At 59.7% G+C, this 11,744-nt stretch overlaps 1 protein-coding gene across 2 annotated transcripts; it reads right to left on the bottom strand.

Annotated features, from left to right (window-relative positions):
- Window positions 1–233: 233 nt before the first annotated feature.
- On the bottom strand, window positions 234–8,911 carry NYAP1 (neuronal tyrosine phosphorylated phosphoinositide-3-kinase adaptor 1). 2 transcript variants are annotated; one of them, XM_043559687.1, is made up of 7 exons: window positions 8,781–8,911; window positions 7,332–7,483; window positions 5,419–5,774; window positions 3,421–4,938; window positions 2,293–2,508; window positions 1,971–2,080; window positions 234–1,392 (listed from the first exon to the last, which is right to left on the bottom strand). In XM_043559687.1, exons 2-7 carry the CDS (start codon window positions 7,397–7,399, stop codon window positions 1,135–1,137), a joined length of 2,526 nt encoding a protein of 841 aa, XP_043415622.1. In that variant the 5' UTR covers window positions 7,400–7,483; window positions 8,781–8,911; the 3' UTR covers window positions 234–1,134. The 2 variants fall into 2 exon arrangements, with proteins under 2 accessions (XP_043415622.1, XP_043415620.1); XM_043559685.1 differs by having other exon boundaries at window positions 245–1,392; window positions 2,293–2,511.
- Between the last annotated feature and the right edge of the window lie 2,833 nt (window positions 8,912–11,744).

The following is an 11,744-nucleotide window of genomic DNA, read 5'->3' as shown; positions in this document are numbered from 1 at the left end:
GAATATTCCTTCTGTATGAGTGTATTGCCAAACATATCAGATGCTGGCTCAGTAAGTGCTTGCTGAATCACAGCATGGTGGCATTCCCAAAGACTTACCTCAAACTCCACCTTTCCCTGTTACTTGCCACAGCCACTCACCCCTCCCTGCACCACCTCCAACTCCCACCAACCATGGGGCAAGAGGGAAAAGAAACAGGTGTTAAGAAAAGCGGAGCACACTGAAATAGAAGAAGCCAGTTCTAGGATCGTTAGTCTTTTAATATATTGTTCTGAAAAGAAAGGAATTAAAAAAAAGTTCCTGACATCTCTTCTGATTTTTTAAAATTTAAATAAATACCCTACCCACCCCCCACCCGCTAAAATGTCCCTCCTTCCCCATCATCCCGCCCATCCCTGGTGCTAGACCCTCACCCCAGAGCTAAATAAGATGCCTGTTTCACAGCAGGCCACACTCACTACCAAATTCTGGCCATTGGTAAGTACTGTAATGAGTCTGCGGCCCTCAGCTCACCGGAGCCCCTCCCTCCCTTCTCTCACTGGGCTCCCCACTCCAGACTGATCCCCAGCTTGGGGGTGGGCGCGGATGGTGGGGCCTTCAGGCATTGGGGAGAGCGCCAACTTGGTTCCCTTTAATTGCCCACCATTGTCTGCTCCCTGCCCAGGAGTAGGTCAGAAGGGCCCAGAATTGCCCTCCCAACTAAAATAAATAATGAAATAAATACCCCCTCCCCACTCCCGGCTCTTATAAAAGAGCCCCTCTACCTCACACTCTAGCCCCGTCCTTCACTTGACCCGCCCTCCTTCCTCCCTTCCCTTCCCTCCTCCCCCACGCTGACTTCTGGCTTGGCCTTTGCCCTCTCAGGAGGAGGAGTCTGCCTCGCCCAGCTGGGAGAGCAGCGGAGGCCCTCACTTCCAACCTCAAACAAACCCTCCTCCCCCAAATCTCAGGGGGCGCGGCTGGCGCCCCAAGCCCGGTGGGCCTGGCGCACTCCCCGTCTCCGGGGGTTAGGGTGGAAGGCAGGGGTTCTCCCTGGCTTTCTCTCACCTGGTCCTTCAAGTGTCCCTCTTTCAAGGCAAGTCTCTGGCACCCCCGCCCCGCTCCCCAGTCCGGTGCCCCGGCCTCCCGGCCTCCTCAGATGGCAGTGTCCCAGAGGACCGTGTGCTGCCGGCGGCAGGGTGGGGTGCCGGACTTGCGGGGCTCGGGCCCCCGCCGCCAGCTGGGGAGGATGGGCATGCTCTCCTGCTTGCAGAGGCCTCGGTCGGGGCGGTGGCGGGCCTTGATCTCCTTGCACACGCAGCGCTTGCGCTCTATCACCTCCAGCAGCTTGCCATCGCGCTCACGGGCAGGCTGAGGCGGTAGGGGCAGCGGCAGCGGCAGCGCGGGGTGGGTCTGTGCCCCTTCCTCCCGCCGCCGGCCCGCGACGAGGGGAGAAAGGAATAAGAGGGGGGGGTCAAGGACCTCGGAGTGACCAGGTCCTGTCCCCCACTGCAAAGACCGATGCCTTTCCCCAGAAACAAGTTCATGTCATGCCCCCCAAGGCCTCTGTCCTCTCCCCTCTAGCTGGGGGTGGGGAGTGGGTGACAGGAACCCAGCCCTTGCACCCTTGGCCTCACAGGGTACCGGCCAGGCTGGGCCTGTCTCACCCTGAGGAATGGGCACCTTTAACAAACTGCAGAATGCATTTTTTGAGTTGGTCCCGCCCCACCCCACCCCAAAGAGACACCTTTTCCTAAATGCACAGAGGCACACAGCAGGCCAGTGGTGGCCCTGCCTGGCTGTCCATCTGATTAATACAGGCTCTTCCCAGGATCACTGCCTCCCCCCCTGCCCCAACTCTCCTCTGAACCCCTATTAGACTGTGCCAGCCCCAGGCTGACCTCCTACTTCTCTTTCCATACCCAGGCTTTCTTCTCTACCTGCTCCTTCACAAATAAAAGAAAACCCAACTCCGTCCTCCTCCTCCTCACCTGGCTTGGGGCATCCCTAGGCTGGCTGCAGGGCCGGGGTGTGTGGAGCGCGGCCTGCCGGACTCCAGAGGTGGAGGCGGAGCGCCCCAGGCGGTAGCCTCCCGTGAAGTCTGAGGTGGAAAATGAGAAGTGAGGAGGGGTCGGGGCCTCCAGGTTCCCTTCCCAAAGTTCCCAGAGGGCAGCCCCTTCCAGGCTGCCCAGGACTCAGCAGAGGAGGAAAGGGAATTGACATGTGGTGGTAAAATGGAGGGCCTGGGACATGGACCCAGAGAGATTTCCCCCATCCAGTCCCATCTGTGTCCGGGTGTGGGAAGGGTGTCACCTCCATTGCGGTGGCAGGCAGGAAACGTCTGGCAGGGTATGGGCAGCGCTGTGCGGCTCCCTCCTCGGTCCCCTCCGTGGTGGATCCTGGCCAGCAGGCCCTCTGCCCCCTGACTCCTCACCGGGATCCCTGATGCCATAGGGCCCCTGTCCTCACGCTCCACCTTGCCTGGACCCTCGGCACTGCCGTTCCAGGCCCGGGCACCATCCTCGATCTCTGCTGGGATGACAAGGGGAGCTCAGTGCCTACACATGAGAAGGGTCTTGCTGTCCCCCCAGCAACACACACCATGGCATGCAGGGACCAGAAGTAACTGCCCCTTTAAAAGTCACAGCTGGGAAGGCAGGGACCCTGCCTCACACTGCCCAAACACACACACACACACACACACACACACACACACACAGGACCCCATTACTGCCACTTTCCTTTCCATCCACTGGTACCATCCCTGGGCTGAGAATCAGATATTTGCTCTTGTCAAACCCTTTTCTGTGGTCAAAGGGGACTCCCCTGCCCCAGCTTTAGCCCCAGAGCCCCTCCTGGCCTGATAGGGCCAGAATGACCACCATCTGAAACAGAGACAGGAGCCCTGGTCTTCCCCAGGAGGGGGAGATCCCAAATCCTGAGCCAGGAAGTGGGAAGGGGGAGGTTGTTGGGGGAAGGGCTGCAAGTGAACTAAGCTCAGCTCCAAGAGGAGGCCTGGCAGAGCATTGCGTTGCCAGGCAACGGTAGGGGCCTCCCTCTCCTCTCCCTCCTGTCTGGATGGGTTGCCATGGCAACAGCTGGGAGGCAGCTGTGTTTAGCCCTTCGTGTGCGCACACTCACAAACACACACCCCTGCAGCCTAGCAAAGGGAAGGGCAGGGAGTAGAGCAGGACCGGGCAGGAGGCTACTCTTGGGGCCAGATTCCAGCCCCTTCCCATTGCAGATCTTCCTTGCCCCTCCAGTGAACATGTGGGGACCCCCTCCCCTCAGTCTCTTGCATGCCCTTATTCTCTGGTCTCCTTGAAAACTTCCCACTTCAGGACAATGGGTTGTGGCTTCCAAATAACCCTTCCAACACTTCCCTGAAATCATCACGGGCATCCCCAGTCCCCCACCCCCAAATTCCTACCCCTCACTCACTGTCCAGCTCTTTTGCCTTCCTCCCTCCATACAGGACCTTCCTCTGTAGAGCCCAGCCTGCCCCAAATGTCGTGGCGCCCATCTCCTCTTCTTCCTCCTCTGGTGTCCCTGCACTGGCGATGACATGGGCGCAGGAGATGCTGGCAAAGGCACCCCCATCGGTCCCTTGCTCCTGAAGCTGGATCTTGACCATGGGGGATGGGGCCCCCATTCCACAGCCCTTATTCAGCACCCCCCCAGCCTTGAGGCTCTCATAGGCAGGGGGTCTCTTGAGCCCAGCTGCTGCAGCTGGGTAGGTCCAGAGGGGAGTCAGGGGGCCTGCGGTTGGGTCCGGAAGGCTGTGCGGGGAGGCCAGGCAGCCACGATGGTGGAGGACCCCAGCTGCTGCGCCCATGGCCCCGCTGTGGGGGCTGGACTTCCCAGGCACTGGGGGCCTCGAGCTGGTGCACAGCATCCCATGGAGGACTGAGATCTCCTTCTCCGTCTTTGGCTCCCCAGCACCCAGGGGCGGACCAGCTGGCAGGACGGAGTGCGTGGTCACCTTGACCGCCGAGTACACCATGGTGTAAGACACAGCCTTGTCCTTGGGGGGGCCAGGGAGCAAGGCGGCTGGGGCAGGAGGGGCTGCCGGCGCCCCTGCCGCCTTGGGGCAGATCATGCTGTGGGAGTTGGGGAGCTCCCGCTCCCCCCGGGGCTGGCCAGAGCCCTGGGGTGGCAACGGTGTTGAGTGGCTCCGGGCCCGGCCTGAGGGTCCCAGCAGCAGCAGGTTGGCAGCAGGAGGCGGAGGCGGCGGGGGAGGCGTCTCCCGCTCCCGGGCAGGCACTTGGGGAGCTGGGGTGGAGCCCGCTGGCTCCTTCGAGTGGCAGAGGACCGGTAGCCTTGAGACCCCATCGCCAGGGGTTCGGGAAGCAGGCTTGGCTTGGGGGAAGGCCAGGAGCGGAGGACGGTGTTGGAGGAGGTTGGGGAAGGGTGGGGGGATTTCACAAGGAGTGGTCTTGGTAGGTGTCCCATCCCTCCGGCTTGGGAGGGCTGAAGCTGGCCGGCGGTGGGTGTGGGGCTGCAGGGCCTGAGGCTGGTGTGGCGAGGAGGTTGCGGTCAATGGAGGGGCCCCATTGGCCCGGCCTTCCCCTGCCTCCTCGGGCAGTGGGTACTTCATCTCCTCGTATATAGCCTCGCTCTCCTCCGAGTCCGAGTCGGCACCAGCTGGAGGGGTCGGGCCTCTGCCCCCAAGAGGGGGCCCAGTCAGGCCCCCTCCACTTCGCCCTCCTCCCCTGAAGACATCCCCCACCATCTCAATGTACACGGGCTCCTCTTCCTGGGCACCCACCTCAGGGTCCCCAGCTACGCAGGACCCCCTACTGAGGCGCTGAAGGGGCAGATTCCCCCCTCGAGGAGAGGGAGCTGGGGGGCAGGACTCATCAAAGGAGACAGAGAGCTGAGTGTTGGGGCTTCGCCTGGGCTTCTGCGGAGGAACCTTCCGGCTGGACTCTCGGCCCTCTGGGGTTGGCTTCTGTGAGCCTGGGCAGAATGGGAAAGAGAAAAATAAACTGGGCTCTTAGTGGGGGAAGGAGATGGGCAGACCCCCTCTCATCTCTTACCCTATCTGCAAGGACATATCTGCCTCTTTATTTCCCCCACGTTCCTCAACTTAAAGCACATAGGTTCCTTTGCTACCAGCCAGCTCTATCATCCTTCCAATGAACTCCCTGGAATCTGCAGCTCCCACCCTAAATTCTGTTCCACCTTCACGTGTCCCTTCCAGGCCACCCCCTCCCCAGGAATGGGCTTTTCAGGGAGCTTCCCCTACCCTTGAATGGTTCATCTCAGGCCCTTCCAAAAAGAAACAACCCTCCCCCCACTCCCTCTGAGAATGGAACCTTCCATTTCCTTGGTTCTTCCCTGAATGGACCCTCCCCTGTAGGCCTCTCTTGGCCTGGAATGGATCCTCCCAGCTCTCCCAGCTCCCCCAGCTCCCTGGAAGGGTTGGGGGTATCTCACCTGCTTTCTTGCCTGGGGGCATGTCTGCCCCCGACCCTGCCATGCTGAGCTTGGTGCTAGGATGTCTCCGGGGCTTGGCAGGGGGTCTTCGGGCACTGCTGTCCTCTGTGAGACCCCCACCTCCCCCCCCAGGCCCAGCCCCAACACTGTCCATGCTGCCCACTGAATGGCAAGAGAGTGAGCGTGGGGCCATGGCGCTGCGGCAGGGGTGGGGGGTGTGCTCCTGGGAGGCTGGCATTGTCATGAAGCCCATCCTGAGGGAGCGGCGCAGCGAGGCGATGTCCCGCACGCGGACCCCAGGCCCTGGGCCGGCCCCGGGCCCTGCAGAGCCTGCAGGGGCCACCTCCTTACTGGAGCTGGAGAGAGAAAGATGGAACAAAGGTTGGGCCTCAGGCCTGGGCCTCCCCCTCCTCTACCCTAAAGAGGGGTGTGCAACCCTGTGGCCTCCAAGGAGGAGGAGGAGGAGGAGCCTCGAGGAGAAGGAAGAGGAGGAAGGGGCCTGGGGTGGGGATGGGAGGCTGCCCGAAGGTCCAGGGCACTAAACTAGAAACGTCAGGCAGAATCCCTAGGCTTTAAAAAAGACAAGGAGATTGGGGAGGAGAGGCGAGCAGGGATGAGAGAAGGGATGAGTATGTGTGCAGAGGAGTATCGCTGGAGCTGTGTGATCCCAGCCTGGGCATATCTGGCACACGGCACTCGTGTGGACGGCTTCATGCACAGGTAGAGAGATGCACACGCAGGCAGCACAGCCCTGTCTGGCACATACACCTGCCATCACGGCCCTGCTCCTCCCAGGCTCACGCTGGCCCACACCTGGTCTCTGGCCTCCCGTCACGTCCGGCTACCACGGCCTGTGCTCCCACACCACACCGCGCCTCCATTCCCAGATGAGGGCCGTACAGCCGCATCGGCCTCCTCCTGCTGATCCTTTTCCTCCCTTCCCCTCTCTCTTCCTCTCCCTCGGTGCTGTCCTTTCTGTCAACCTCCCAGGCTCACCCCCATTCCCTTTCACTGTCCCTGAGCTTCTGTGTGAGTGAAGGGAGGGGCGGCTGGCAGGGAAAAGGGGAGAGCCACTGTGGGGTGGGCTCTCATTAAGGCCCTGTCTACTAACCCTTCATTAGGGAGAGATCACTGTAGTCATAGCTCTGATTAATCTAATTAACAAAAAGAATTAAACTCCACAGTTTCAAGGAGGGAGAAGGGAGCAGGGAGGTGGCTCTGACTCAGGCTCCAAGAGGCTGTGCAGTCAATGGGAATGAAGAGAGAGGGGAGCGAGAGCGGAGAGGCCAGGATCCAGGTCCCTGGGAGGGCAAGGAGAGAGGGCAAGCAGGGAGAGGTCCCCAGCCCTGGCTCTTCTGCAGGACCCAGCCTTCACGTCTCCCACCACACACACACACACACACACACACACACACACACACACACACACAAAACCCTGTCGCTTGGCCCCCTCATCTCCCCCAGCAGAGGAGACTGGGAGGGGGGCAAATGGATCTTCTCTGGTGCCCCTCAAATGACTCAGTCCCTGGACCATGAGGGTAGCAGGGTCTGCCCCTACCAAGGTCAGGTGACAGGGGCGCCTGGAGCCAGCCCCACATTGACAGAAAGGAAACTACAGGCCAGAGGTGAGTCAGGAAGGGGTGACTCGGGCCTCCAGGGGTGGGGAAGAGCCAACAGGGTGCTCCTGAGCCAGAAGCCCCCCATGAGGCCAGGACGAGGGCTGGAGCCAGAAGCCAGGAGCAGGGTGGGGACAGGGTGTATGCAATGCCAGCAATTCTGTACTGAGCATAGACTCTAAGATCAGACTCATGACGAGGCTGTTGGAGCCAGGAAGGGCAGAGGGATGTGGTCCAGCCACCGGGGAAGCAGAGGTGTGGGACAGCCCAGAGGGCAATCTGGGACCGCAGCCTTACCTCCTCTTGGCCTCCTCCTCCTTGTGCTGCCTCCACTCCAGCTTGGTTTTTCGGTAGAGGAGGTTCATGTCGTGGGGCAGGAGGTGGGGGCTGGGGGGCCCTGCTCAGCGCCACCAGGCCCGGGGGGCGGCCCTCCCTGGGTCCCGGATCCACTTGGTGGAGATGAGAAGGAAAAAAAGGAAGATGTGGGGTGGGTGGGGGCCAGGAATGAATGAGAGAGAGAGAGAGAGAGAGAGAGAGAGAGAGAGAGAGAGAGGGAGAGAGAGAAGCGGAGATGTGACTTGGGTCCTCAGAGAGTGGAAAACAGATGGAAGCACAGAAAACCCAACACTGCCTCTAGGACCCGTAGACAGACAGACATAGGAGGACATGTGTACACAGAGTCACACACCCTGACAAAGATGTCCAGAGCCACAAACACACATTCTGGAGAGATCAGCTCGACACAGATTCCCATCCTGTAAATACATCCTGATCTACCACACAGACAGGCCCCACAAATGCACAGCAACCCCACAGCCACACAAACACACATTCAGACACACCAACCACCAGGCCACAGAACCCATATCTACAAACAGAGGACCAGACACATAGATCGGCATGGGTAAACACAACCTAGCATCAGGCAGACACATACAGACATAAACACCCCCGACACACCCACAGCACACAGAGACCTCCAGACACACACAGATCGGCTACACAGAACTGGACATACCTACAGACAAGGAGTTATACTGGGGCCTATTTGCGTACATCGCACCCCACAGGGGAAGGGGGGACAGTCTGAATCCCCACCCCGTCTTGGGCCCCGAGGCAGGGGGTGTCATGAGGGCAGGGTGGGGATGCTGGGGAAGGGGTGGGGGCACTCCAAGTTGGGTATCTACAATACTACCCAAACATCTATTTCCATTCCCTGCGGGCAGGTCCCCCTTCCGGTCCTCTTCCTGGGCCCGGGCCTCGGTCCACCCCTATTCCTGCAACCCTGGCCCCTCGGTGACCATCTCCACCTCTCTCCATGATGGCCCAAATCACCTTCTTCCTCCTCCAGGATCTGGGAGGCTCCGGCTTCCCTCTTCCAGTCCCTGCCCTCAATCCCACCCGCGGGGTCTCTAGTCTGGCCCCACAGCTACCTTCTGAGCTGCGGCCTCCATACCTGCTTTGGTTTCCCTCCCCCCCAAACACACTCTTCTTTTCACCGTCGGCCTCACCTCTCCTCCTAGGCGCCCCTCCTCACTGCCGTCCTCTCCCTTCCCTGTTTGTTCCAAACCTGGCGGCTTCATTCCCCTCTCCATCCAAGGGCCCCAGGTTCCCGGGCACCCCTCCCCTTCCCCTTGTCCTGCTACCCTGGGTTTCTCCGTCTCTCGCCCCGCCAATCCTCACTACTCCCTGTCCCCCCATCAAACCTCCCCGCACCAAGGCTCCCCAATTTCCACATCACCGTACCTGGCCTGCCGGGCGCCGGCCCCCCCATGCCGGGCTCCGCCCGGAGCAGGAGGAGGGAGGAGGAGAGACAGAGAGAGACCGGGGGGAGCCGAGCTGGGCCCTGCCGCAGAGACAGCCCCGCCTCCGGGTCCGCCCCCAGACCCGCCCCCGGCCCCAAACCCACCCTTCCACACCCTCCAAGGACGGAGTGGGAGCGGCCGCGCCGCGCTGCGCCGCCAGGCTGGGGTGGGAGGCACGGGGGACGCCGAGCCCGCGGAACCTGCGGGGGGGGGGGGGGACTCGGAGAAAGGGCACGGGGCGCGGGGGACCTGGCGCCGGCCCGCCCCCGCTTTGAGGCGTCCGCTCTTCGTCGCCCCTCTGCCCCTGCACGGCTGGGCGGTGTTTGGTTCGGTGTCCAAAGCCCCGGCGGAGCAAAGTGGGGCGCAGCGCGTAGCGGCGCCCCCCGGTGGCAGCCCGGGTCCTGCACCCCCGCGCGTACCCCGTGCGCGCTCGGCGCTTCCCGGGTGCGCACCCCGCGTGGGGCCGGGGCGAGGCTGCGGCTGCAGGGCCCTGAGTGCAGTGGGGTGACGAGGCCGGCAGGGGGTGCCGCTTTCCAGGCCGAGGGGCTCGGAGAGTAGCGAGCCCGACCCTCCGAGTCTCTGCCCAGCAGGGGGCGAGCTCCCTTGGCTGCACCCCATCTTCCTGCCGCCCCCCCAGGTGCGGGGAGGGCACCGGAGCTGACTCGCCTATCCCTGAAGACTCCCGGGCGCCCGGACCTCGTTTCACCGCCTGAGCTCAAAGGCTTACTCCAGTCCGCCCCCGGAGCCCAAATCGTCCTTCCCCAGTAACTTTTGACTCGGCAGCGGCGCCCGCCAGGTCCTGGGTGCCCCAGGGGTCGACCTTTGACTGGGACCACCGTAGCAACGGTCCGGGTGCGGACGAGGCGGCCGTTCAGGGTCGCGAGCTCGCGCCCACTTCCTCAGTCCCCCATCATATTTCCCTTCAGCTCGGAGGAATCCTCCCTCGGAAATCCCTTTGCCACACATTAGCTGCAAGAAGACCTGGGTTCTACCCCTAAGTGGCTGAAAAAGGGACCCCCGAAAGATATCCACCCCTAATTTCCGGAACCTGTGCACGTTACCTTATATGGCAGATCTTTGCAGATGTGCTGTGTGGCTTTGGGCAAATCACACAACCTCTCTGAAAGATGCCTCATCTCATATTTACCTCCATAAAGTTGTTGGGGCAGCAAAAGAATTAATACAAGGAGATTTGTAAGTCGTAAAATACATTAAAGGGGTATTATTGCCCCCCCCCCAAAGGTAACCCATTAAAATACATAACAGCCCTTTCACATTTACACCTTAGTGTGAATGAATTTTTATGTATTCATGCAATAAACACTTGGCGCCGGGACCAGCAATGTCCCAGGGCCTGCTGGTCCCAGGGCCTGTAGACGCGGAGGAGTCCAAGTTGAGGCTGAGTGTCTGAGTTGGTAGGACGGGGAGCGTCCAAAGATAAATTTCCGAATAGTTTGTAGCGAGTCAGCGCTGAAGGAAGGAGGATCTGGGGGCGGAGCAGCAGGGCGGTGTTCTGAATATTGCCAAAGGGGAGAGAGTTGAGGAGTGGGGGGTTTGTGTGGGCGGCTGCTTCCTGGACCTCCGGACTTGGGAGGACCTGGGACCTGGCTGTGGTAGCTATTGTTACCATGGAGGGATAGAGGCAGAGTGCAGATGCATTTTAATAAAGAAATACAGAATAAATATATAAACGTGGAGGCAGGAGGCATTATTTTTTTCCCCTAACCCTGAAGAGTGGTTAAAAATTTCCATGAGCTAAAGCTGAAGAAGAAGGGGATGTGTCAGCCAGTCCTGGTCTCCATGCCATCAAATACTAGCTCCGAGGCCTAGGGCAGATAACCGAATGCCTAGGAGCCCCAGTTACCTCGGCAGAAACACTGGAGCTAAACCCTGCAGCTTAGCCTCATGTTTTGAAAATCCATGAGATAACTATGTAAAGCCGACCAATATGAGGAATTTTTAATGTGCTCAAGAATAGTTCTATTTGACCAAAATGAATCAGAATCCATTTCCTAATGAGCCCAAGAGTGAAGGCAGTTGTGGCCTTTAGACACTGCTTTTGCTCAGATGGTTGATTGAGGGTGCCAAAAAAGAGAAAATGGCGGTTGGGGGCTTATTTTTTGACACCTAGCACTCAGTAAACCCTTCAAGCCTGTGTGAGGATTCTCCATGGTGAAGGAGGGAGGGGATGGGAGAGGTGGGGTGCTTTAGGCCCCCTGGGTTTGTCTTCAGGTGCATCTGTGTGGGTGGCTGTGTGTGCATACGCACACATGTATATGTGACCAGGGTTGGAGAGAAAGTGCAAGTCCAAGTGGGCACCTTTCTGAGCACATCTTTGTTTCTCCACGGGAGGGCCAGACAGGGGCACACCTGAGTGTGCAGGATGTCCCAGCTGCACCACCGACAGCCTTCTGAACCTCCAGGGTCTCAATATCCACATCCAAAAAGAGGAATACTACGGTGCCTGGGGTTTGGTTCAAATACTCCAGCACAATGCAACAAAAGATATTGGGAGTATAGATGAACCAAGGTTGGTTGTGAGTTGATCATTGTGGAAATTGCATGATGGGTACCTGGGACTTTATCACATTCTCTCTACTTGGGGGCATGTTTGCAGATTGTCATAATAATCCACTTTTTAAAATAAGGACAGAGAAGGGTAACGGGACCTTCCTCATACCGTTACTGTAGAAACCAGTAAAGATACATTAACAGCTGCAGCAGCACCCAAACACTGACTGGGTGCTCGTGGGGTGGCACCCAGTAGAGTCCCGGGTAAATTCCTTCCCACTCTTCTGTGGATCGGTAGGCCAATGGCAGCAAGTGCCTACAAGTAAGGGAATCCCTGGCCTACCCGCAAGCTCCTCCCCTTTCTCTCCGCCCTCCGCAGCCCCTCCCTCCGAGG

This window comes from Prionailurus bengalensis, chromosome E3, assembly GCF_016509475.1.
Source record: "Prionailurus bengalensis isolate Pbe53 chromosome E3, Fcat_Pben_1.1_paternal_pri, whole genome shotgun sequence".
Taxonomy (NCBI): Eukaryota; Metazoa; Chordata; class Mammalia; order Carnivora; family Felidae; genus Prionailurus; species Prionailurus bengalensis.
The sequence above is the reverse complement of the archived record's forward strand: the minus strand, read 5'-3'. Positions and strand labels throughout refer to the sequence as shown.

Excerpts from the sequence above, each read along its gene's own strand:
- NYAP1 (XM_043559685.1), bottom strand. The coding sequence starts at position 7,399 with ATGAACCTCCTCTACCGAAAAACCAAGCTGGAGTGGAGGCAGCACAAG. Across the intron at positions 2,512-3,420 it reads GAAGGCAAAAGAGCTGGACA|CAGAGATCGAGGATGGTGCC; the intron begins GTGAGTGAGGGG and ends TTGTCATCCCAG. Across the intron at positions 1,393-1,970 it reads CTAGGGATGCCCCAAGCCAG|ACCCACCCCGCGCTGCCGCT; the intron begins GTGAGGAGGAGG and ends GAAGGGGCACAG.